The 27,619-nt window shown below is 37.3% G+C and overlaps 2 protein-coding genes and 1 long non-coding RNA gene across 6 annotated transcripts in view; 1 reads left to right on the top strand and 2 right to left on the bottom strand.

Moving 5' to 3' along the window:
- Positions 1-27,619, bottom strand: part of LOC134198741 (uncharacterized) — a 434,518-nt gene that overhangs the window by 230,717 nt on the left and 176,182 nt on the right. The gene's annotated exons all lie outside the window — the stretch shown is intronic.
- LOC101736598 (leucine-rich repeat and calponin homology domain-containing protein) overlaps positions 1-27,619 on the top strand; it is a 76,379-nt gene that overhangs the window by 22,803 nt on the left and 25,957 nt on the right. For all 4 annotated transcript variants that reach the window (XM_062668082.1, XM_038021829.2, XM_038021828.2 and 1 more), the window contains exons 2-3: positions 4,275-4,419; positions 26,084-26,316. In XM_062668082.1, coding sequence (XP_062524066.1) covers positions 4,275-4,419; positions 26,084-26,316 — 378 coding nt within the window. The remainder of the gene's footprint in view (positions 1-4,274; positions 4,420-26,083; positions 26,317-27,619) is intronic.
- Positions 4,432-7,605, bottom strand: LOC101743906 (uncharacterized). Its single transcript, XM_038021832.2, has 2 exons — positions 7,333-7,605; positions 4,432-5,103 (listed from the first exon to the last, which is right to left on the bottom strand). The coding sequence occupies exons 1-2, from the start codon at positions 7,511-7,513 to the stop codon at positions 4,544-4,546; spliced, it is 741 nt and encodes a 246-aa protein (XP_037877760.1). The 5' UTR covers positions 7,514-7,605; the 3' UTR covers positions 4,432-4,543.

The raw sequence follows: 27,619 nt of genomic DNA, 5'->3' as shown, positions 1-27,619 counted from the left end.
ATTATAATATCATGCAAGATCTTATATCGCCAGCTTTATCTTATAATTGTAATTTTTCTAAATACATATAATAAAACAGTTTCCCGTGGAACTGAGATGTTTCTTTAGTATAAAAGGGTAATATAGCCTATGTTACTCTGCTGACCTAAAACTATCCCTTTTACCCATCTACGTTAAAAAATATAGATGTGAAGCTCTTAAACGATCATCAGAATTTTTTCATCAGAATAAAAACTATACTCTAATACATTAGAAAACTATTGACCATCCCATATTTCTAAAATCTCTCTAAAAAGTAACATTCCAGAAAAACGACTGATAAGTTGCTCTGAAAATTTATCAGTTCAACCCAATTGGTATTCTTAAAAAAAACTGTTTACAAATGTAGTTGCTTATGTATTCATCGTGGATTACTGCAACGATTGAAAGGGCCACACGCTCAGCTGTGTATCAACCTTCGGTTGCTCAGGCCCTGACTCACGGCCTCGCAACCAGTATTTATGACATCCACCGGAAACTTTAAAGCCTGTAATTTAAACCGGGACTCTGTGTTGGCATTTTAAAATCAGTCTCGTCGGTATTGTGTTTTTATTTGCACAAATCGTCGCTGTCAAATCAAAATCTGCTATGTGCAAAAAGTCTATTTTGAACTAACGAGTAAAAACATTCTCTTATAAATATTTATATGAAGGTGAATTTTTAAGAACTAGGTATATCAAATGAAAGCTATAGATTAAAGCTACAGACACATAACAATTTTTTATACGGTGGATAGGGCTGTGAACTATACGAAAAGGTCAAAAAGTAAAAATCTCAAAAAGGGCACATAGCAGGTTTTGGTTTGACAACGACTAAATACACTTTTACTGATGGTAGGACCTCTTGTGAGTCCGCGCGGGTAGGTACCACTACCCTGCCTATTTCTGCCGTGAAGCAGTAATGCGTTTCGGTTTGAAGGGTGGGGCAGTCGTAGCTATACTTGAGACTTTAGAACTTGTCTCAAGGTGGGTGGCGCATTTACGTCGTAAATGTCTATGGGCTCCAGTAACCACTTTGGGATGTGAGCTCGTCCATCATCTAACCAATAAAAAAAATATACAAATTATAGTACACATTTGAATAACATTCCTGCCCGATTTTAGTTTGACTTAAACTTTCATCAAGACTTAAGTAGCTTTATTGTTGAAGAGACGACGTCGCTTTTCGTTATGTTCGGAAAAAGCCTTTTGTGTAGCCCACACTGCCACTGACATTTTCAGGAAAAACCTTTCTCGTTCACGTCTCAACTTTGATGACTATTGTTTTGCAGACTGTAGGACGCCATCTTGATATTGTTTCTATACTTCGCTAATATGAATGTAAGATGCTGTTATGTAACTTTTCTTTATTGATTATGAACTAAATGTTTGTCAACAATTTATTACTGTATTAATAATCGATTTATTAAACATTATTATATTATGTTGTAATTTTTTTTGAAGTCATGCGGCCTTCGATATATACATAAGAGTACATATATCTAAGAATCTTACTAATGTTAAAAAATAATATATGGTAGATATAGTTAAAATCATAAATCATAATATAATATAATAGAATTATGTGTCATTCCCATGGTAAGCTGCTTAAAGTGTCCTATGGATTCTTCATTTGTTTTTCTATGGTCGGGTTACATTTCAAAGAACCATTACTATGATTTAGTTATTAAATAATATTTATATGATATTAGTTAATTATTATATGTAGAAAAGATAATGTAAATGAGTAAACGAACTTCTGCAATACTTCTGGTCTTATCAACGTGACTGAAAATACAGTTTTTTTTTTTTATTGCTTAGGTGTGTGGACGAGCTCACAGCCCACCTGGTGTTAAATGGTTACTGGAGCCCATAGACATCTACATCGTAAATGCGCCACACACCTTGAGATATAGTTCTAAGGTCTCCGTATAGTTACAACGGCTGCCCTACCCTTCAAACCGAAACGCATTACTGCTTCACGGCAGAAATAGGCGGGGCGGTGGTACCTACCCGTGCGGACTCACAGGAGGTCCTACCACCAGTGTAATATATTGTGAAATTCGTCGCCCATCTTAAGACATGAGGCCTCAATTGAATTTAAATAACGGGCATACTTACGTGTCTTTCCACAACATGGCTGATCAACAGAAAGCAGTTAGGTTGATATTTCCGACGTTTTTTCACTCAGTTTATGAAATAACATTAAAACGAACTTGTCTTGATAAGTAATTGTTATGTTAATAATTTCACAATCAAACTGAGTCATAAATCACAAAAACGCCAATTGGTATTGTGAATAATTGTTTTCATGAGAATAACATTAAATAAAATACACGATGTTGTATTTATGATTAGATTAAGAAAATCAATTTAATCAACGCGTGCCTTATAAACACACAATTTAAACACAATGACGGATTATAAGCCATTGTTTCATATTCTTAACTTTAATTTTCTTTATTACATATTTTATGTAAACACGTGTTTGAATTTTTTTGTAGATTGGTTAATAATAATTAAGTATAGTCGTGATGTTTCATTCATAAGATCTTTAGAAATTTAATTGTTGGTTAAATACTTTGTTATTTCTTTTTCTTATATACTTTATTATTCTCTCTCAATATGCGTTTGGGTGGCGCCCTGGATGGCTTAGATTCACAAATCAGCCCGGCAGATGGCGCTGCTGTCGGTATCTAGGATATTTATCTATACTGCAACTAAACGGCTGGATCAATTTGAATTTTTGTATATGCATTCACTCATTCATTTCATTCATTTTGTGTATGCAGGATAACGTCTGTGGGGTCCGCTAGTGTATTATAAATTAAGTGACGTCTATTTTTTTGACCGAAATTTAATTGTGTACTGCCACACAAGCTACTAACTTATCATAGCTCTATTACACTGCAACAACGTGGTCTAAAACTCTTTAGGTGGCGAAGTTACGTACAGCAATACTCGTATTACGCGCTAAGGCAATTATCTAACAAGCGGTCAGGCCTGCTGTGCTAGTATTATTAAATAAAAAGTCCCACCGCGTTCCTCTTTTAAGGCGTGTTTCACAACGCTACTTACTTGTTCTATTTAATTCTCTATCTTTTCTAATTAATGTGTTCTATTAATGTTTAATGAATTCAATCGATTTGGATGCTTTTGTCAAAGTTCAAAATTTCAAATGTTGAATCGTATATCAAACATACATAATTATTGTGGATAGACAACTACCTTATTCTTTTAAGAGTAGGACTTATGGAAATACCTCTTTTTTGTGGCTTGTATCGTATGTTTATAAGCACACCTGAGGAAGCGCTTAAAATTATCCCGTCATATTATTCACACACTACATGAGACCATGTAGATTTAAACTTTGTATACCAAGTCGAGACGCAGGTGTCTATTTTCACACCTAGTAGCTACATTTTCAATTTGTATTATAAAATTAATTTATTGCAAAACTGTACCACCATATATTTCAAAACTGGCTCTAGATCGTATTCTGAAGTCTGTGGTCGGCTGCAACGAGGCGACTAAACCGCATTAGTAATCACATCTTAGCTGATGTCAACGAACTTCATCTTATTTGCATAGAGCCTTGCACATAAATATGCACTCTAGTGATTAGAATCCAGTTTTTCGTTTTGCTGATGCACATTTTATTTATGTTTAATGAGAACTAAGTGTAGTAAAATTGTGGTTGATGCAAAAGACGATTGTACTTATGTAGTTGAGAATTGACGTTATTGCAGAGATTGTCCTGAAGCGGAGTTTTAGATAATGCCTTAACCGACTCGTGTTCGAGTTTTAAAAATGATGAAACTATGAGGCTGCGATTATGGGATTGACTGCGTGTTCAACGTACCGTTATTAGGTTATAGTTTACGCCTGAATAAAACACATTGTGAATTTTCCGTACGAGTATACCTCTGTTAAGAGCGATAATATTTTTTAAGTAGATCGATTTATTTATCGAGTGGACGTATCTTTTAAAACAAAATGCTTTCTGTTGACATTTAAATTCAAATAATATTGATTTAAATATTTTTTAAAAATCTTTAATAATGTGAAACTAGTTGAAACAGTTTCTGTACTATTTATATTTATTACATTTTTGTGCTGAAAATGGAAGAACATTTTTAATACTTTGTCTTTGAAACTCCCTACAAATTTCAATATTCATGAAAGGTTGTACAAACTAACTACACTTGCGAGTTTAATTTTCCGATGGGATTAAATTTTTTTCCCTTCTTGTTTCAGATTTATCAAAGAATCGGTTCAGTGAAGTGCCAGATGAACTCACGACATACGTTTATTTAGAAAAGTTACTTTTATCACAAAATGTTATCAAAAGCATCCCGGATGGCGTCGGCGGCCTGCAGTCCCTTACATATTTGGATCTCAGGTAATAAAACGATTTATGATTCCCTTAATTTTATTTCATTAAATGCTATTTACAAGCAATGTATGTTTTATAGAAGACTAACCTGTATAAGTAACTAAATATGATAGACCTTCTAAAATAGTTATTAGATTAATTTATTAACAGCGGCTGCTGAATAATTGGCGTTACATAAAACTTGCATAAGTTCCATTTTAACGTTGATCTTTAGTTCTTCTCGTACCGATTTTAAATGTGGTAGTAAGGACATTAGAAACATTTTGTCTGAATCATCGTTATCGTATTTCGGCACGTCCACGTTCGCGAATGCAAATTCCTCTGTCGTTGGTTTGTTTGTTTTAGAATCTGTCCTCATTGAATTTGCTTCGGTTCCGTCATTGGAATCGTCTCTCTGGTCTTGTGGATCATTTTCACCAATTTCGACTACATCCTCATCCGACGTACGGTCTTCGTATTTGATAACTTTAATTTTCTTTCTAGGTCTCCATACTTTACTTTTTGTATCTTCTTCCGATTCGCTTGAAGCGTTTTCACTGTTTCGCTTTTTTACTTCCCTCAGCTCTTGGTTCTTTAAGAGGAACTGTAATTTTTTTGCGTAAATGTATGGCCTTCTTCCCTTGTTTGGATTCGACAAGTATTTGTGAAAACAATCCTTGATGCTCTTCCATTTCTTTTGTAGTTGAATTTCTGAAAGAAATATTGAAAAATTAGGTTATGTGATGTCGCCAACCTACTTTCAGATATAAGGTCAAAGCCTTGTATTTGTATATGTCATTGACGCATAACAGCTGCAGGGAGAAATAGGCAGGATGGTAGTACGAACCCATGCAAGCATACAATAAGACATACCACCAAGAATTAAACTCACAAGATTTATAAATTTTCGCAAACAGTTGGTTGCTAATTGAGCTATTATATTATGTACTATGTAATAATTTATATCCCATAATTCATTTCGTTGCACTAATTTAGGTATTCAGTATAAAATCTTGTCTTTGTGTTGATTTAAAAGAAAGAATAAACACATCATCAGCAAAAACATTCCGAAATACTGCACAAATAATTTAAGTACATACTGTAAGCAATATTAAAGAAATGACATTTCTCATCTGAACTAATGATAATAGGTAATAAATAATGATTTGTAAATGAACTAGTGGTCCCGCAGTAGTCGAAATTCGACTATAATTAATTGAAATTATAAGTTACAACATTATTGTGGTCCTATTGTTACAGATTTCGCCAAGATACAAATAAACAATACTAACCTATTTTCAATTTGACTACAGACTTTGAGCAATAACAAAAGTTTGACAATACTTCAGTGCAATAAACAAAGAGTATATGTGTGTGCCAAATACATGGTAGTGTGTGTAATGTTTTCTTTATTGATTTAATGTATCTTTTATGCATTATTTAAAAAAATATTAGCATTGTACACTTCTTCTCTATATTCTCTATAAGTGTGGAAAATTTCATACTCCTCGTCCGCGCAATTTTCGTAAAAAGGTATACAAAGTATTTGCTTCACGTATTAATATATAGATAAAGCAAACAAAATCTCACAGAAGCCACGTTGTGTTATGTACTCGTACTACAAATCATAAATTAGTAAGTACAGTCGCGACGTTTTTACGGGAGTTGTTTAACTGATAACATACAATAAACCCGATAACAAAATAACACTATCTTGTTGGACAGAAACGCAAGAGCAATTTAGATCCAATGTTAATAAACCTGTAAGTTTTTTTAAAATTCTAATGAGACTAAGTACAAAATTGAATTATGTTTTGAAAAAAATTGGAAATTATATCCTCAAACATTACCACTAACGTTGGGTGACAGGTTTAATAAGGTGTAGTATATATATTTTATGTAGACTATTGTATGCTTGAAGTATATGGTATATCTATAATATACACCTTGACGTTCTACCACCACGCTGGTGGTCTTGTAAGCCTGCACGGGTAGGTACCACAACCCTGCCCATTTCTGCCGTAAAGCAGTAATCGTTTCGGTTTGAAGAGTTGAGTAGCCGATGTACTGTAAAACTGAGACCTTAGAACTCATTATTGTGTTAAGATGGGTTGCGGCATTTACATCGTAAATGTCTATGGGCTCCGGTAACCACACATGCATCTCGTTTTTACCATCGCACCGCCCGCCACCGGAGTAGAGTTCATCCATACTACCTGGAGCCACTGCGGTCATCCACAGTGCGTTTCCAGAGATCTTTTTTGCCACGTACCATCCGGCTATGGAATGAGCTCCCCTCCACGGTGTTTCCTGAGCGCTATGACATGTCCTTCTTCAAACGAGGCTTGTGGAGAGTATTAAGCGGTAGGCAGCGGCTTGGCTCTGCCCCTGGCATTGCTGAAGTCCATGGGCGACGGTAACCACTCACCATCAGGTGGGCCGTATGCTCGTCTGCCTACAAGGGCAATAAAAAAAAAAAAAAAAAAAAAAACTTGTCACCAGGTGAGCAGCAAGTTCGTCCAGCCACATGAGTAGTAAAAAAAACCAGCAAAAGTAGGGGGAGGGGCGTGTTTGTCTCACATACCCCGCGCGCCCCTTTTGCGCGGGGACCTCGTAGGAGGTTCGGCCCTCTACCCGAAAAAAAGAAAAAAAAAAGGGGGGCGTGTTTGTTCGCAATCATGTAAATTACTGAGTTTGAGTATTATTTCACGTTGGTTGTCCTTTACCATAGAAATCCTGCAACTGTTTAACATCAGGTAAAACCGGGATTTTGGTATTTATAGAGATATATAATAAGTACTAATAACTTGATTATTTCGAAAATCGCTAAAAATATGTACATATCTTGCATATAAACCGAAGAAAAACAACAGAATGAATAAACAAAATGAAGAATTAAGCACTATAGAAACAAAACAGGTAGTTATAAAACATTGATACCGAGTTCGCGCATTTCCATTTTTGTTAATTTGACGTTGCATTCCATCAGTTCTTTTACAATGTCGTTCCACAATTTGTAACGTATGTTTCTTATTTTATAGTCAGCATGATCGTAATCCCAAATTCCGGGGCGTTTCTCCACTTCTTCTATGAGTTTTTCTGGATCATATTCGAATTGCATTTTGATTAGTTAAACGAACACTTATAAGACGCGGCGTGCGAACGCGGCAGTGTACACGAGCGGGCCGACGTCGGGCGACTGAAGAGCGGCGGGGGAACGCGGCGTTTAGTTTCATTATGGCCGCGTTTGTGGTGCCCAAGCTTTGAAGATTTTTTGCGATAAAATTTCACTTCTGTTAATTTGTATGAAAATATTTATGTTTTTGATACTGAAGTAAACTTAAACGGTAGAAACGTCTAAAATTTACCATTTTAAAGTCGTCTTACTTTCGGTGACATTATTAAATTAACTTTGGTATTATCACTACATAGTATAAAACAAAGTCGGTTTCTCTGTCTCTATATCCCTATGTATGCTTAAATCTTTAAAACTACATAACGGATTTTGATGCCGTTTTTTTTAATAGAGTGATTGAAGAGCAAGGTTCATATGTATAATAACATCCATTAAATAGTGGAGAAATCAATAATAAATTACAGTTTCCGAAGCGAAGCGAGGGCGGGGGGTCGCTAGTTGCTTATATATTTTTAGCTTAAGCGTAGTTTGTCGTTAATTATGATTTGCATAATTATTATTTCACGGCCTGTTTAATCTCAAGCCATTACTGGAGGGTACCGTTATAACAGAGTAGGTGTGAACTGGACACTGGTAGAAATCGATATTATCGGACGGGATAAGAGAATAGAGGAAGAATTAAATAAGAAAATTAGTTGATGATACTAGAATATTTCTACGTACTAACACAATTTCAACAATTTTTACCTATTAAATGGAGTTGAAACACACTGGTTGCACATCGGTAGCTCTAAACATTAGCTGAATATACTACATATTAACAAAATGGGATCCTGTGTGTCTAAAACAGTACTCATGTGTCGGCATGTATGTATATAAATAATCATGTTATTTTGTATCAATGAATTTTATATAATCACTTCAACTCCAAAGTGAATGTATTATATTATTTTCAAATTGAATATGACCATCGTTAGTACAAAAAAAAAAGATCATGCAGATTTTGTAAATGAATAATTATTAATTTTGTCCACGCTTTAAAGAAACGTTGTGCACCGTAATCAGACGGGCGTGTCGGGTGGTACCGGGGTTATCGAGCGGCGGCGTCGAAGCGCGCGGCCCGAGGGGGAAACGAAACGCGCCGGTTTCTGGCACATTCTGTCGGAGCACACGACACGGTCGTGTTTGAAGACGAACTTCACACGTGGAGTCACGCTTCGAGGAACGCGATTTAGTTCTGTTGTTGTTTGTTTTTTTCTTTTTTCTTTTTCTTTTTTTAATGTTGTGGCTTAATTTTTCGGTGGTGATCTTGAAACGTGAAAATTAAATATTTTTACTATTATATATTCACATAATTAAAACACTGCAATATATTCTTTATCGGATTGTTTAAATACATAATTTAGACATAGAGAACAATTTATTTGTTAAAATTTAATGAGTTGAATCCAATGACCCATCAAACATGTAACCTATTTCTCACAATTGAAATTCTTTAACGTTATCATCACATTCTTGAACTTGATGATCTGGAAAATACGGTTAAAATATGGCGTGCCATCTAAGCAAAAGGTAAATTGCTGATACTCGAGTACATATATAATATGTATGTCTATCTTCATGGCAGTTGGTAGCCAACATACTGGCGTCCTAGAATTGCTGGTGTCCATGGGCGATGATAACCATTTACTGTCGGCTGGACCGTATAGTTGCTTGCAAAGACAATAAAAAGCCACACCCGAAGCCATCGACGCTGTGGCACGTACTTATTTTCGTTGCGAAGCACACATGCGTTCCGGTTTAAAGGCGCGAACAAATTTAATGTTAAACAATAGTGACTTCGATCTCATGTCGCTAGTAAGGTGATGGCAATTAAATGGTCGTCGAGTCTATCGCATCAGTGTGCTTAGTGCGAGTTTTTTAACGTTCTCGATAAGCGATTTAGCGTAAAAGTTAACGCAACTTTGTATGGAGTTGGAACGTTTGCCGCTAGGGGCGCTGTTTCAACTGCATAGAAACTTGAGTTAACTTTTACGCTATCGAGAACGTTAAATAACTCGCACTAAGCACACCGGTGACTTCTGAACACCGCGAACCGTGAGCCCGTCCATTCATCTAATGTACAAAAAGAATACTTTGGACATAGTGTCAAAATCACAATTGGTATGATTAACTTGTAACTTTTGGAATTTATTGATTTGAGGTAGAAATACGTAGAACTGTGGTACTACTGCTTCGTGCATTCGACTGTTTAGGAAACAATATGTTATGTATATAGGTGTTTACCGTAACCCACTCTTCTCTCGCCGCCATTTTTTTTGCCTAGATGGGTGGACGAGCTCACCTGGTGTTAAGTGTTTACTGGAGCCCATAGACATCTACAACGTAAATGCGCCGACCACCTTGAGATATAAGTTCTAAAGTCTCAGTATTGTTACAACGGTTGCCCCACCCTTCAAACCGAAACGCATTACTGCTTCACGGTAGAAATAGGCAGGCCATCATAAGGTAGCTCAAGTTGAGTCTCGTGAGCTCGCCTACTGGTCCGATTAAACGAGAATAGCCCCTCCGGGCTACTGGTAAGTAGGTAGGAAAAAAAAGCAGGTCATAAACGCCGCCACAATTCATATTTTGATAAACATCACCACATTTAATAATAACAGTAAAAAAAACTGTGCTATACCTTAGAACTTGTATCTCAAGGTGGGTGGCAGGATTTATTTTGTAGATGTCTATGGGCTCCGGTAGCCACTAAACACGTGAGCTCGTCCACCCATCTAGGCAATAAAAATAAAATAAAAAATAAAAACTTAATTTTAGTAGTAAATGAAGCATTCTTTGTGAATCGTAAATGAAGTCTTTTAGCGATTTGTGGGAATCCTCCGTTGGAAAGGTCACTGTCACTCAAAACCGTCGCTCTGTAGCTTGATGAATAAAGTCATTCGGTTGTTTTGTTAATGGACGCTTTGTATACGGCCTATAAAGAAAAGTAATCGTTAAATTCCAAATTACTTTGTCGCTTGAATGACGTTCGGCAGTCGTGTAGAGACTTTTATTTTAATTACAGGCTTAAGGTTACAAAATGTTTATTAGACGAATAAATAAAAAAATCAAATAATATCGGAGCTGGTTCGGTAAATAGTAAATCTATGGCACAAGAATATTATTTTCGAACAAAATGATATGCTTATAAATGGAAAAAATAATATTTTGAAAGTTCCCAGCTGGTGAGCTCTACCCATGATTTAAATTACAGATATTGTAACAATAATAACCATGAACACATTTATCAAGAAAAAAGTAAAACTCACCTTACAATATAAGTGGAAAAAATAGAGAGAGTATATTTTAATAATTAACATTGAAAAACACTCAACAGGCAGGTATAATTGTAAAATAGGCGGTCTTATCATTTGGAAAACCTTTTTTATTTATAGGAATTCTAAAAAAGATACAGCAGGTATGTTGCGGTGTACTATTATAACCTAATATTTAGAGTGATCTATCAAAATATACCAAACAATTAATTCATTTTTCCATTTTCTATTTTTATTTCTATCACTTTCCTTTTTAATTAATCTATTTTGTTTTTAACAATATTTAATTATTTTACACCAGATAAACAAATAATGTGCCTTAAAAATGCACCACTCCAACTCTTCGCGAGATTATCGTAAAAAGCGACTAAGCATTACTGGTGGGTGGTGCGTATTGTGAACCTTTATACCTTTGTACCACAGTACTGCCAATTCCTGCTGCTTGGCAATCATGAGTTCCGTTTTGAAGATTGGTACCGCCGTTTTACTATACAATTGAGACTTCCAACTTGGATCACGAGGTGGGTGGCGATATTCGTGTTGTGACGTCTGTGAGCTCCAGTGACTAATTAAGACCGGTATATCTTTAATTCGGCCACTGATCTTATATCTGTCGCGATCGTGATCTTAGATCGATATTATAATAAAAAAATTAAAAAAACTCCTATCGTTAGTACTGGAAATATGTGGTACTGTGGTGGTACCCAACTGTGCAGCTTTAAAATTGGGGCCCATTTGCCAGTAAAATTAGTGGTTTCACAAGGAAACAAGCACCAAGCTACGACTGTTAATCTGAGGTATTTAATATGTATTTGCAATTTTGTTTTCTATATAGACATGTACATAATACCGACCAAATTTGTTCATTTGATGTCTTAAATCAAAAAATTCTTATCACAGCTGTCTAACCACACCAAAACACGTAACGCATAATATTTGTATAACCACGTTACAAGTAAAAATAAGCTCTACCATATTACTATAAGATTGATAACGAGGAAAAATGTATATTTAGGACGATATAAAGATCAGTGGGGTGGGGTGAATGAACCGAGATGTCATGGCCGCGAGGATTGGTTTCAGCAGTCGTGATACTAAACGAATACGTATAATAAAAAGAACTTTATGGGGATTTTTTTACTGGTGGTAGTGACTCATGTGAGTCCGCATGGGTAGGTACCACCGCTCTGCCTGTTTCTGCCGTGAAGCAATAATGCGTTTCGGTTTGAAGGGTGGGACAGCCATTGTAACGATACTGAGACCTTAAAACTTATATCTCATGGTGGGTGGCGCATTTACATTGTAGATGTCTATGGGCTCCAGTAACCACTTAAAACCAGGTGGGCTGTGAGCTCGTCCACCCATCTAAGCAATAAAATAAATAAAAAAGTTTCGGTTTGAAGGGTGGGGTAGCCGTTGTAACGATACTGAGACCTTAAAACTTATATCTCATGGTGGGTGGCGCATTTACGTTGTAGATGTCCAGTAACCACTTAAAACCAGGTGGGCTGTAAACTCGTTCACTCATCTAAGCAATAAATAAATAAAAAAATTGCGCTAATTCTCTGTATACTTTTTATTAAGATCTCTTAATAAAATTTAAGTTGCTTCTTTCGCTTACCGTATGGATCGTTTTCTGTTTACCTCGATCCAAAGTCGTAGATACGTTTTACTTTCTGCTTGCAGTGATACTGTGGTAAAACACGCACGTGGGTAAAGTGATAAGTGCTTGACAAAAGAACCGTTACGCGGTTTAGGAATTAGAATGCACGTATGTACTTTCAATTAGTACTGTGGTGGTGACGCTGTAAATAATCTGAATATAAATATGCAAAGACAAAAGGTTCTGTACTTTTTTACTTTTCTTTTTATCAATCGATTTTCTTTTTTTTTATATTTGGTTAGGAGTTTTAAGGTTTTCAGTAAAGTAAATCTTTAAGGATCAATAGATATGGTCGATAGTTCGACAATCGAACAAACACTGGTGATTGGTAATTGTTTTACCTACTTTAGTGTTTTACATTATAATTTATTTAGATTAGTTTTAGTTACATTTGTACTCGTCGCCGCATTAGTAAACAAATTGCACATTTATTGAGTATGTCTAAGAGAACGTAATTAACTTACAATTTGTCTTTTTTTTATTACGTTAGAACACGATCCACATCGTCTTAAATAAATATCGATCAATACCTGTACTCCACCGACAAGCTTGAAACTTTAGGCGCCAGTCTCAATATTATTGTGATAGCGGCTATCCTAATCCTGCTAATCGGAAACGCATACGCTTTATGGCACAAATAGGCCAAACGAAGGTTCCTTCACGTGCGGGTAATTCATTCAACTCGATGGAATACCCTCATTTCCGTTGGATTAGATACGAAAAACAAGCACATTTCCTACTAATATTAATTTGTTAAAAATTAATTCATTTTAACTAGTTCATGTCTATAGATTCAATCTAAAACGAAGTTGGTGAGCGGTGCACGACACCCGCGCCGCACGACCCGCCTCATGTCAGGCGTCAGTTGATTTACATTTGTACATATTTAACTACCTCTTTTTTTTTCTACCTAAGCTGATAGATAGCCTTGAGAGGCTATTTCAGCGTAACCTTAAGTAGTAGGTGAGCTCACGGGGCTCAAACCTGACGACGTTGCTAACACGAACCCTAGCAAGAGCCGTGCTTCGCAGAATCTACCGCCGGATCGGAAACGCGACCCACTGAGAAGATCCGGCGAGAAACTCGGTGGGCTGTGTCTGTGGGTTAATTTACTCGTCGAGCCCTTCGTCACAAGCGACGGGTTCGCCGAGAACGATGACCGGTGCTTGAGGTACCTAAAAGCACCGTTAGTGGATCGGGATGATCCGAAATGACGTGTTTTGGGCGACGTCGACTACTTTCCATTCTGTCCGCAGGATCGGGAATGTAGTTACCGGCGGCCACGATGAGAGGGTTCTCGTCTCGAAATGGTCTACTTTGATATTAATGTTGTGTACCATCGACACTAAAACATTTTCAAGAACGTTTTAACGTCAAAAACATTTTAATGTAAGGACCTACATTCATTATTTTTTTGTATGAATCAATAAAAATACTTCACAAAATATATTGTTAGTATATTATTTGACAAAAAACGAAAGCCTTTCGAACACCCACACACTTTTGCTTTCGAGTGTCCGATTTCATCTGCAAAGCAGTAACGCAAACGTTTGCCACGAAATCTTTCTCATATGAATATCTAACTGTGTTACATAAACATTTGAAGAATCTGTTCATTACATAGCCCAGTTATTAAAAATAATGTTTGTAAAATGGAATAGAAGAATGACTTGTCTGTATATATTTAGTTGATTAATTGTTGAGTAAGAGAAACTCTTATAATTGAGAAATAGTAATTAAAGGTTGTTGTAAGAATATGGATTAAGATAATATTTTTATTTTTAATTTTTTTTATTGCCTTTGTAGGCAGACGAGCATACGGCCCACCTGATGGTGAGTGGTTACCGTCGCCCATGGACTTCAGCAATGCCAGGGGCAGAGCCAAGCCGCTGCCTACCGCTAAATAATAGGCGGTTAGTTTGTTATACGGCTACTGAAGCTCATACACGCATAATAATATCAGCTCATATTAGGATCCGAAGATCACATGACTGGATGATGGACACAACACTAAAAACACCAGAATGGTTCGCCTTTTTGTCATTTCTCCATCATTGGTTTTAGTTAGATTAGAAGCGGTTGACTAAGTATTCGCATTTTTCAGTTGAGAAAATCAGGTCGACTATGTCATCTGACTGCTACTGTGGGTGGTTTGTGTTAATAAAAAAAAACATTTAAAGAAAACTGGCATCTGACCAGATGCAACCACGACATGGTCTATTAAAATCACCTCAATCTTGTAAAATATTCGCAAAATCGTGAACATATATGCAAGTACATAATTACTTAGAAAAATTGTTTATTCTTTCGTGAACACTTTTAAATATGGAGCTGCGATCTTCTTAATAAATAAAAAACGAATTTAAATAATAACTTTTTGGTTTTATAATAATTCATTTCAACTTATACGCTTTTACGAATAAATTATTATTATAATTATATGTATGTACCTACAAAGCGTTTCTTCACATATCGCTGTTGCTATCGGAAAGCCAACAATACTTTTACGAAATATAAATAAATAATATGAACTCATAATTTCTTTATCTTGTTGTATTATTTAAGCAGAATAACGCAATATATCTATTTGTTATGTATGTTATAATGCGTGAATCTTTAAAACTATTGCTATTGTAATATGTGTTTTTTTATAATAATTACGTGACAAAATAGACTACAGTTATTAATTCTAAATTTTAAATTTTGTAATTACATTGTTCTGTTGACAAATATATTCATAATATTTGTTTACGTTTATAAGGGCTTAGTATGATATGTTACAGGAAAAATACTATTATAAATATATTGGTAAGGTATAGTTGCTCAATTGATAAATGGCCACGTCCCAGCATGGCAGGGCCCCATCTCTTCCCGCGGGTGTCGTAAAGGACCATGGGGTCCAGCGGAGAATGGGCAGTGACATTCACTGAGTATTATTATATCAACTAACTGCGATCGCTAACTGCTAATTATTGGTAGAGGCGATGTAGTAAACCGGCACGAGTGTGTGCCGCAAGCTTGCGTTTTTTTTGTCGCGAATCAGCCATGTTTAGAATACAATTGAGACATCGACTCATTTGTCAAGGTGGGTTTTTTTATTGCTTAGGTTTGTGAACGAGCACACGGCCCACCTGGTGTTAAGTGGTTACCGGAGTCCATAGATATATAAATCGTAAAAGCCGCCACTCACCTTGAGATATGAGGTCCAAGGTCTCAGTATAGTTACAACGGCTGCCCCACTCTTCCAACCGAAACGAAATACTGCTTCACGGCAGAAATAGGCAAGGTGGTGGTGTCTACCCGTGCTGACTCACAAGAGGTTCTACCACCAGTAATTACACAAATTAAAATTTTGCGGGTTTGATTTTTATTACACGATGTTATTCCTTCACCGTGGAAGTCAATCGAGAACAATTGTTAAGTACGTATTTCATTGTTTGACGGCATTCACGCTGTGATATCTGCGTTATCTGGTGATAGAGCCATATGGGCTCTTCTTGTAACCACTTAACACCAGATAAACCGTGAACTAATTAACTTATTTTTGCAATAAAAAGTCATAGGAAGCCTTTGATTTTGCGTTATTCAATATCTTAAACAAAGGACGCAAGTATTTCATTGTTAAATGCTTTGTTTCTTCGTTCCAATAGAAAATATATGCAGGATGCATCAGATCCGTTAAGTATCCGGAGTAGGACTGAGTCAGAAACTTATAATATACTAGCGGCCCGCTCCGGCTCCGCTCGGGTCTTTAACAAAAATTTCAACGATATTTGACTTTGTTTTATTTTTAAAATAAAAGAACACTTATTGCGGCATAACTATAATAGTTAGACATATGCTGTCGCGACACTTTTTATAAATAATAATGTGTTCTACAAAGTCGTAGTACATTATTTTATTCTATCATCAATAATTTTCGCAGGGCACGCGATGTAAAGAATATTTTAGGTAATTTTTGTACACCTTGGGTTACATTATTGTAGTTTTAGTAAGAATCCCTAAATTTTTTTAAAAAAGATTATTGCCTTTGTTACTCGGGAATAGTGTAGCTTCCAAACAGTGAAAGATTTTTTTCAAATCGGTTCAGTAGTTTCGGAGCCTATTCAATACAAACAAACAAACAAATCTTTCCTCTTTATAATATTAAGTATAGACTAGTAATCAATATGCATTACCTACGTAGAACGTAAGGGATTTTTTTTAAATTCCGCTGTTAAATATTTTTGCGTTATAATATTATTTCGTTGGTTTTAAAACTTGGAGATGTATGGAAATGGTAGTGCAAGGTAGAGGGGGAAGAGGTCGACCGAAGAAGACATGGATGGAGTGTGTGAATGACGATATGAGAGAGAGGAGTGAGTGTTGAGATGACGGCAGATAGAAGAGAATGGAAGAGAAAAATTAGCTGTGCCGACCCCACCTAGTGGGATAAGGTGGAGAAAAAGAAGAAGGTTTTAAAACTTTATGGAAAGATTGTTGCATCTAAGTAGCGTCTTCGGAAAAGATGAAATGAATTAACAAGATCAAAGTCAATCCGCAGACAAGTTGATTCAAAATTTATTATTATTTGAAAACAGCAAAACTCGGATTAATTGAATATGCCCATTCTGAGTATTAATAAACATGATACCGAATGCTTACGGTGCGTACTTGAAAGACACACTTGAACTTGATACAGTAAGTACACGGTTGACCGACAGTGACATTGTGTTAGGGTTTGTACGCGTTTGTTACATAAGCATTTTTTGTAGATTTATGAAAATTATTCTTACTAAGTAACGCTGAGTAATTATTATTCAAAGGTGCATAGAACTAAGATGATCGATTAAAAGACCGTTTTAATAATAATTTGCCAAATTTCAGATTGAAAGTCGTAGGTACAAGTACATAGATAAACTATCAATTATTATTTTAATTTTATTGCCCTTGTAGGCATACGAGCATACGGCCTGATCGTGAGTGATTACCGTCGCCCATGGACTTCAGCAATGTCAGGGACAGAGCCAAACCGCTGCCTGCCATTAAGTACTCTCCACAAGCCTCGTTTGAAGAAGTACATGTCATAGCGTACGAGAAACAGCGTGGAGGGGAGCTCATTCCAAAGCAAAAGTACGTGGCGAAATAGATCTCTTCCACGTACCATCCGGCTATGGAATGAGCTCCCCTCCACGCTGTTTCCCGAGCGCTATGACATGTCCTTCTTTAAAAAAGGCTTGTGGAGAGTATTAAGCGGTAGGCAGCGGCTTGGCTCTGCCCTTGGAATTTGGGCCGTATGCTCGTCTGCCTACAAGAGCAATAAAAAAAACCCACTGTGGATGAAAGCAGTGGGTCCAGGTAGTATGGATGAACTCTACTCTTGTGGCGGGCGGTGCGTTGTTAAAAAGGAGATAATGGTATCATCTTAACCAATTCCAAAAAAAAATCAACATCAACAATGTTAGTACAATGGTAGACGCGCTTTAAGCGTCCGTCCGGCCATTCTGAGCGCACGCACCGTGACGGCTATCAACCGACGCATGCGCATGACACACGATCAGGGGGGCGACTTTCGAAAAAATGGAACGCATCACAACAATGGCGAAATTGTGCAACTCAATTGGTTGAATACGAAATCGCGTCCGCAGTCCACACATCACGATCGATTTTGTGACGAAACCACGCGTGTCGCACGAAAAAATTCCTCGATCGCGCTAATGACATTTTTGCGTTCGAATTACGAAAATGATAGTTTCCGTTAATTTTTTTTTAATCAAAATAGCTTAATGCAAAAGGAATTGAACATAAGAGCAGTTATTGAAGAAGTTGATGTAACAGAACATGCTCTAATCAAAACGCCACTGTAGTTTTAAATCAGTTTCGGTAATTACTTGCTCTAACATAGACAATGCAATTTATTTTGATCTAACACCGTCATTGATACAACTATAGACTAATATTATTAATACTTAGTAAAATAAACAATACAACGCTTAATTAATAGAAGACAGGAAAAATAAGAATTAAACAAAGGGTAGGCTCATTAAGAAATCGATAATATCCACTTAAAACCCCCCGAAGTGTGAGTAATTGACTAGAAAATTTATACACATATGGAAACATTGACGTGTGAATTAATTTGGTGTGATCATTCTTAGTACAAGGAAACAAATTACAAAATAAATTTTGTAGTAATACAGAGAAAAGCATCCATTTTTTAGTATGCTTAGTAATTCGTCCTCTATATAATTTTTATAGTTTTTACTTTAATTACAACTGTACCGAACAGATATAAAATAAATAGTGCTAAATAAAATTCGATTTGAAATAGTTTGCTCTGTAGTTAACAAAATAAGTTATTGTAATTTCACTCAATTTTAGATTTTTTGAAGTGTGCTATATTAATTTGTAACATGCCATTCTTAATGTTGCATATGCCTTCTTTACACGGATAAAATTGAAAAAGTAATGCTTACCTTTTTAACGTTATTTAGTGTATTGCTAAACTATAGGAGACTCTTAAGGATTATGTTAGGTTTTACGTAATTCCGTAGACCAGTTTTACGTCTATCCACCGGCAATGTTCATTATCCAATAAGAATATCCAATGTCTGTGACCAACTATGTCGTGTCTAGAATTGCATTAAAATAGCTAACCTACAATGAATAGTTATTTCTATAAGCTTACGACGGCAGATTACTATGCGTTGTTAATGTTGTGCGTCGCTCGTGCCATAAAAGTGCCACGTTCACTGCCAACTGAACTGAAATTACTAAACTAATATATAATACAAATTATAATATGTACGTAGGTATTAGTAGGTAATGAAATTATATGGTGCGATCGTTCAAATATGCAATCGACATTAATATCTATAGATACATTTTACGGTAAGCAGCGGCTTGGCTCTGCCCCTGGCATTGCTGAGATACATACGGCGACAGTAACCACTTACCATCAGGTGGGCCGTATGCTTACCTGCCTACAAGGACAATTAAAAAAAAACATTAATTAAGCAAGTATTACATTGGTATGAATTGGAATGGCAAATCAGAAGAAATTGTGCTAATTTAATTTATAAAAGAGGCTACAGTTTCGCATTGATAGCAGACCAAGTTATTGAAAATTATAGTTATATAGATTTATTGTCTCACAACAATAATAACTTACAGAGAATCATTCACAGTAAGCTCGCATTAGATATTTTGAGTATATATGAGTTTGTAATGGGAAAACCGGTGAGCCCTCGTCTAAAGGGGACTTACGACCCTCGACATCAATAAAATCGGGTACGCCGCGGCGCCGTATGTTGCCAGCGTGTCCAGTAATTCGACGTGGGCGTGTACACACGGTCGAGGTTACACGACGACTCAATATAAAGTTTACTGTGTTTGTCTAGGACCGAGGCTATATCGAAATTGATGTGATATAGTAAATTGCGCGGCTATTTAGGGTTCCGCACCCAAACGGCAAAAACAGACTATTGGAAAACGCCCGTACGTCACATCTATTCTTCTCTGAGACTGGAGACAACTTCAGTTGTGCTCCTCGTGTCTGAGGGCTGTGGCCATCTCCATCCATGAGAATTGTCGTCGTGATATTGAGCCTTCTCGTCCCGTATGCTTTGTGCGAGTTTTTAACTTCTCGATCACGTAAAAGTTAACTTAAATCTGTATGGAGTTGGAACAGCGTCCCAGCGGCAAACGTAGGGGAAGTTCTGTTAAACTCACACTAAGCACAAAATCCTCGGCTACTCTGAAAGCATCATAGACGGTCGCATTTGACTGCGTCCGAGTGATCTTTTGCCGTATACTTTTCCAGTAACCACCAGTTTGTGTTTTTTTTCCTACCTAATTTCTAATAACTTCGAAGGGTTATTCTAGATTCACCGAGCTAGTAGGTGAGCTCATGGGGCTCAAACCTGACAATATTGCTAACACGAACCCTAGCAAGTGCTTCGCAGAAGCCACCGGATCGGAAACGCGACCCACTGAGATGATCCGGCGAGAAACTCAGTGGTCTGTGTTTGTTTGTTAATTTACTCGCCGAGCCCTTCGCCGCAAGCGAGTTCGACGTGAACGATGACCGGTGCTTGGTGTACCAAAAGCACCGTTAGTGGATCGGGACGATCCGAGATGACGTGTTTTGGGCGACGTCAACCAGTTTGTGTAGATTATTTCCGTCTTTCCTGACAATGCGTCTCTAGTGTGCTGTCACGAAAAAAGGGTAGATAGCAGCAACATTACTTGAGACAAAAGATACCGATCTCGAACAGTTGCAACTGCAATTCCATACAAAAAATTAGCGCGATTTTAAAATAACAAAAAAACGCCTCCATTATGTAGTGATGTAACTTGTAGACTTCATTAAGTTACTGGTTGAAAATCGTCGTAGAAAGCTTATTTACATTGCACTTTGTCACTTGAGTTGCGAAATCGACACTCAACAGTCTCGACCGTTCGAGTGGTCGTTAAATTTAACGGACAAGAATCTGAAATGATGTTCGAGAATTCAATGCGGTTATTTATTGAAGCTTCAATAGTTAAAATACTTGAGAAAAACTAAAATGAAAGCGTTAGTTTTGTTTCGATCGTAACAACAAGTAAATGGCAGCGGTACCCGTCATCGTCTTTAAATGACGTCACGACACGGATACAATCCTTTTGGGAATGAGTGATAGTCACCAGGGACAAATACGGGAAGAATATGGTGGATGACCAGAGCAATGCCGATTGTATTCAGATCGAAGCCGGTACTGCGGCTTGCATTATCCAATCACGCCGAACGACGTAATTTTTCACCATCGTTATTGTTTACCCTTGAAATTCGAAATTGCTACTTGGGACTATAGTTTATTCCAAGGCGTGCAGGTCTCTCCATCTGGAGATCGAAATGATGGACCCGCGTCTTATCCATAACGTAAAGATAAACTAACTATAGGTCATACTTTAGGATACTATAGGAAAGGTCACACTTTAATTCGTAACTGTATTTTGTTTTTTTTTTCTTCAGAACGAGAATCATATCCCAATGCATCTACATAATCTAAACATATAGCCTTTAAATTATGTAACCTCTCTGAATGCTCGAAGTTTTTTTTTGTACTTTTCATCATACATAGGATTTCAAGTGATTGCCCTAAATAATTTATTATAATCAAATAAAAATAAAAATGTTGTGTGATGAAAAATACAAAATGAAAGTACCCTCGATAGGTTATACCGATATGTTTGTGCCTCATAGAACTTTTTAAACATCCTCACGCACTGGCTAAAGTAAGTAAATAAGTATGAGTTACTAGCAACAATGAGTAACCTTAATGCTTTTGATAAATTATACTAAATTTCGCAAACATCTGCGTTATGAATAATCCGCCGAGAGTGTTCTCGATCACGTTCGATGGCCTGCCGATAACGAAAGATACATCTTTAAGTGGATTCAAGGGGGTTTATATTGAATGACTACGTCAGTAATAATCTCGTGAAGCTGGTTTCGGTAAATCGCTTTGGAAATTTAGTGACGTGTTATTTTAAACTTAACGTGCAGCTGCTCACTGTTATGTACTATAAACTCATATTTGATGAAACCAGGTGTACAGTAAAAAATAATTGATCGAAATGATATTTTTTTTACTGTAGGCAGACGAGCATACGGCCCGCCTGATGGTGAGTGATTACCGTCGCTCATGGACTTCAGCAATGCCAGGGACAGAGCCAAGCCGCTGCCTACCGCTTAATACTCTCCACATGCCTCTTTTGACGAAGGACATGTCATAGCGCTCGGGAAACACCGTGGAGGGGAGCTTATTCCATAGCCGGATGGCTAAAGTGGAAACGCACTGCGGATGACCGCTCCAAGTAGTATGGATGAACTCTACTCCGGTGGCGGGCGGTGCGATGGTAAAAACGAGATGATGGTATCATCTCGAATAATTCCTCAGAGCACTCCCACACATATCCATGACCGTTTTGGTTTATTCAATAATGCTACATTATTCAAGCCCGTAATACATATGTATTTTTATACTGAAGCATGTCAATCCATTTCAACGAAAGAAAAACTGCTCTATCGAATTTAAAAAATATGTAAACCTATCTTCAGTTACCTTAGTGCATTGACCTTTATTGATTCTGCCTTGTTGTGATTGAAGCGAGTTTCAAAGGAACATGTCTAGGCGTCTAGACGGCAAAAAACGTACGTCTTACGGGAATGTAGCCGTCTGAGAGTACCTTTAGCAACGGGAGTTGTTCCAGCACTAATTAAATTAGATATTCAAACACAATGAAGGCTGGCGACTGGAAATTAATTTGGTAATTTGGTAGTCTGGAAAGTTTGAATTGTAACTCAAGCAATATTGAATTCAAATAATTCTATATTAACCTTTTTTTTTGAATACGTCTTTATGTAGCACGGTTAATAATGGGTTTAACCCTGTAGTGTCTTTAGTATTGGTTAAATTTGGCAGCTTAATTGTACTAACGACTGTCCTCGTGGCCTAAGGGATAAGACGTCCGGTGCATTCGTGTTGAGCGATGCATCAGTGTTCGAATACCGCAGTCGGGTACCAATTTTTCTAATGAAATACGTACTCAACAAATGTTCTCGATTGACTTCCACGGTGAAGGAATAACATCGTGTAATAAAAATAAACCCGCAAAATTATAATTTGCGTAATTACTGGTGATAGGACCTCTTGTGAGCCGCGCGGCTAGGGACCACCGCCCTACCTATTTCTGCCGTGAAGCAGTAATGCGTTTCGGTTTGAAGGGTGGGGCAGCCAATACTTGAGACCTTAGAACTTATATCTCAAGGTGGGTGGGGCATTTACGTCGTAGATGTCTATGCTCCAGTAACCACTTAACACCAGGTGGGCTGTGAGCTGGTCCACCCCTCTAAGTAATAAAAAAAATCAGAGGTGTCAAGGGACACCCGGATGGAACGAAGTTCCTTTCGATTAATTAGTGAAGGAATTGTAATTTTTTTTTTTAAGTTATAATAATAAATTACGGCATTATTAAGAAGAAAAAAACAATACTATGAACTAAATTACTATTGTTGAAACGCTATCTCGAGAAACTACTAATTACGCGGACCAATCGGATACGAGCAATGTCACGCGATAAGCGCATACACGTTGATTGGTCAGAATGACGGATCTAAAAAGTGTCGTGACAACTTTTCGTAAGAATTTTTTCCGTCTAGCCCCCTTTAACAATGCGCGATAAGGAACTTCGTTCAAAAAAAACGTAGATTATTATTAGACTGCTTCGCCACACCTAGCTGTATCTGCTCAAAACACGCCCTACCACCGTTAAGGAAAGATTTAAATACACATAAAAAATTACTAGTGAAATGGCACATCTTCAATGGTTCAGGAATTCATCATTCCAATTATTGACGCTCTAATTCCCCGATCATGTGGAGTGCATTCAGTGAAAACATGGACGAAAAACATTCATTCGTTCCGCCACAACGTTCACACGGCTCGGTTATACACAAACGTTACTGTTTATAAGTGTTCACTTGGCACGCGCTCTCCTACTATTAGGTTAAGCGACGAACGATTTATGTTCGCGGCGATCTAATTACACGCAATCTTCGTTCAAAGTAGGTTTCGTTACAGAAATAGTGTATAACAGTCGATCTGTTTGATACATGATGTATTTGTTTACTCGTCGGTTCGTTGACTTCTTGTACGGGATTATGTCAGCGATCATTCTAAATTTTTATTTATTGCTTAATTTTCTTTTGTTTTTTTCTTACCTAAGCTGGTGTAGCCTTGAGAGGCTATTCCAGCGTAACCTTAACTAGCAGGTGAGCTCACGGGGCTCAAACCTGACGACGTTGCTAACAGGAACCCTAGCAAGAGCCGTGCTTCGCAGAATCTACCACCGGATCGGAAACGCGACCCACTGAGAAGATCCGGAGAGAAACTCAGTGGGCTGTGTCTGAGGGTCAATTTACTCGTCGAGCCCCTCGTCGCAAGCGACGGGTTCGACGAGAACGGTGACCGGATTGCTTACTAGCGACCCGCCCTCGCTTCGCTTCGGAAACTGTAATTTATTATTGATTTCTTCACTATTTAATGGATGTTATAATACATATAAACCTTCCTATTCAATCACTCTATCTATTAAAAAAAACCGCATCACAATCCGTTGCGTAGTTTTAAAGATTTAAGCATACATAGGGATATATAGGGATTGTAGTCGTCGTGGCCTAACGGATAAGACGTCCGGTGCATTCGTGTTGAAGCGATGCACCGGTGTTCGAATCCCGCAGGCGGGTACCAATTTTTCAAATGAAATACGTACTCAACAAATGTTCACGATTGACTTCCACGGTGAAGGAATAACATCGTGTAATAAAAATGAAACCCGCAAAATTATAATTTGCGTAATTACTGGTGGTAGGACCTCTTGTAAGTCCGCGCGGGTGGGTACCACCACCCTGCCTATTTCTGCCGTGAAGCAGTAATGCGTTTCGGTTTGAAGGGTGGGGCAGCCGTCGTAACTACACTTGAGACCTTAGAACTTGTATCTCAAGGTGGGTGGCGCATTCACGTTGTGGATGTCTATGGGCTCCAGTAACCACTTAACACCAGGTGGGCTGTGAGCTCGTCCACCCATCAAAGCTATAAAAAAAAATAGGGACAGAGAAAGCGATTTTGTTTTATACTATGTAGTGATATAGTCGGACGAGCTTACGGACCTGGTGCTAAGTAGTTAGTGGAGCCCATAGACATCTACAACGTAAATGCCGCCATGCCCGTCACCCACCTTGAGATATGAGTTTTAAGGTCTCAGTATAGTTACAACGGCTGCCCCACCCTTCAAACCGAAACGAATTGCTGCTTCACGGCAGAAATAAGCAGGGTGGTGGTACCTACCGGTGTGGACTCAAAAGATGTCCTACCACCAGGAAAATTTGTAGGGTAGGTATAAAGTAACTTGGGTAGAGTAACTTATTTCATTTTCGCAAAGCAGTTATTTCTCCTCATAATCAGTCCTGTTTGGAAGACAGGATAGCCATTATACATTACGACTGAAACTTTTATAACCTTATGTCTCAAGGTGGGCCTAGGCGTTCGCTTTTTATGTGTGGGCGCCGATAACCAGCTAATACTCTGAATGGTCTAAGAAGCTGTTTGAGATTGTTCCATCTTCTCTTTTTTAACATAGTATTTTCCTGCTAAGTACCTTCCGGCTTTGGAATAAACTTCGGTGTTTTTTGAGCGATATGACATACCTTCTTCAAACGAAGCTTACGGAGAGTACTTTGCGGTAGTTGGCGGCTTCGCTGTGCCCGTGCCCGTGCCGTCTGTCGACAAGAGCAATAAAAATAGCAGCAAGTAGGCAGTGAGATCCGCCGTCTGCCTATAAATAGACCAATATATTTTAAAAGGTTTTAATGATAATCTAGGAAATGCCCAATTTTAATGTCGCTTGTGTGGATGAGGTTGAAAAACGAGAAATCTTGCATTATATAATAGAAATGAGCCTTGAATACCTTGCGATAGTTTTGGGTATAATTTAATATTATACCGGAAATTAAATGATATACGATTTCATCTTACCTTTTTGGCCTCTTTACAGTTCGAATCAACTGACAGAATTACCGCGTGAGGTGTGTCAGATGCCACTGCAAGTCCTCCTCGTGCAAGACAACTTGCTCACCACGCTTCCCAAGGAGATCGGTAAGATGACGTCACTGGCTGAACTGGACGCCTCCAGCAACAGGCTGACGCAGGTTCCGATGACCCTCGGAGATTGTTCAGGTCTGCGAGCGCTCGACCTCAGTAATAATCAGCTGGGATTGCTTCCGTTGCGTGAGTATACGTGTTTTACATTGTGAAATGTGTATTTGTAATTCTAATTACATTTGTTCGCTATGTTGCTCATCGCATCGTTGATCTAGTGGTAGGTCTAGTTTTTTTTTTTAAAGTAAGAACGAATTGAATTGATACTCAGCAGTATACTAATTGAGATACATCGTCTTAATTTAGATGAGAAGAACGTCACTAACCGAATCTTTGACTGAATTCCACTTGACCGTCTGGTTTTTTTTTTATAAATAAATATTTACTAACAATCACGCCACGTTAACTGTGTCCCGTGATAAGTTCGTAAAGAACTGTGGTACGGGCTTAATAACCTAACAGAGTTAGTATCTGTGAGAATATTTTTGGTATTCGAGAATTGCGTGTATTTATTATAAACTCATGTGTATTTCCGGTATTCATAGCATAAAAGAAAATTTTTTTTTTTAGCTTTTAAATGTGGATCGTTTTTGGAATGAGTATTTGTTTATATACACATCCTATGTTGATGTGACTTATAGAACGTAAAATGATGTCGTATAGACAAATAACTTAAAGTAATTGATTAATTTTGTGGATCTGTTAAAATGTTTGGTTTTCTATAAAGAATACATAAAAAATGTGCTGAGTTATCAGTATATGTTTTATTCACATTTAATTTATGGTCCATTAATTCGTATCGTTATTTTTTTTTGGCCCAAACTTTGTCTAACCTGGACAACCCTAATATCCTCGTAGATAGTTGTTGATAAGTTTATTAAACCACTGTAGGGGCGTACCTTAGAGTTGGTATTATCGTTTATCCAATTTTTACCAAAGTGTAGGTTCAATATTAAGAATATCCTGTAATAATCTATCTATAAATATGCATAAATATATTGCTTGTTTGGTCTCAATGCGTTTCTGAAGTAATGGATTTGACTGTGATGGAACTTGAGACAGTTGTAGTTTGCAGTATAGAGTATGTTTCTGTCACAATCTACGTATGATAGGGTGATGTGCTTGTGATTTTAAGGAATAATGGCTTTTCCATACAATTAGCACTAGTCACATCGGAGCGTGATTTAGTTTTACGTTCATATAATAACAAACAGGAATAAATTATGTATTCTAACATGATAAATAAATAGAACTGGGAAATATTGCCTTGGTTTACCACAAGTTAATGACGTAATCTATAGTCTATATAGGCTAGTCTTTTTTTTGTGTCTTTCAAACAAAACCGTCTGAAGTAATTGTATTGTATATTATAATCGTTAAAATTCTCCATATTTGTATGGCTTCGGGCTAGGAATTGCTTAGACTATAGGTA

Source organism: Bombyx mori, chromosome 4, assembly GCF_030269925.1.
Source record: "Bombyx mori chromosome 4, ASM3026992v2".
Taxonomy (NCBI): domain Eukaryota; kingdom Metazoa; phylum Arthropoda; class Insecta; order Lepidoptera; family Bombycidae; genus Bombyx; species Bombyx mori.
Note: the sequence above shows the minus strand (reverse complement) of the source record. Positions and strands in the feature narration are given on the sequence as shown.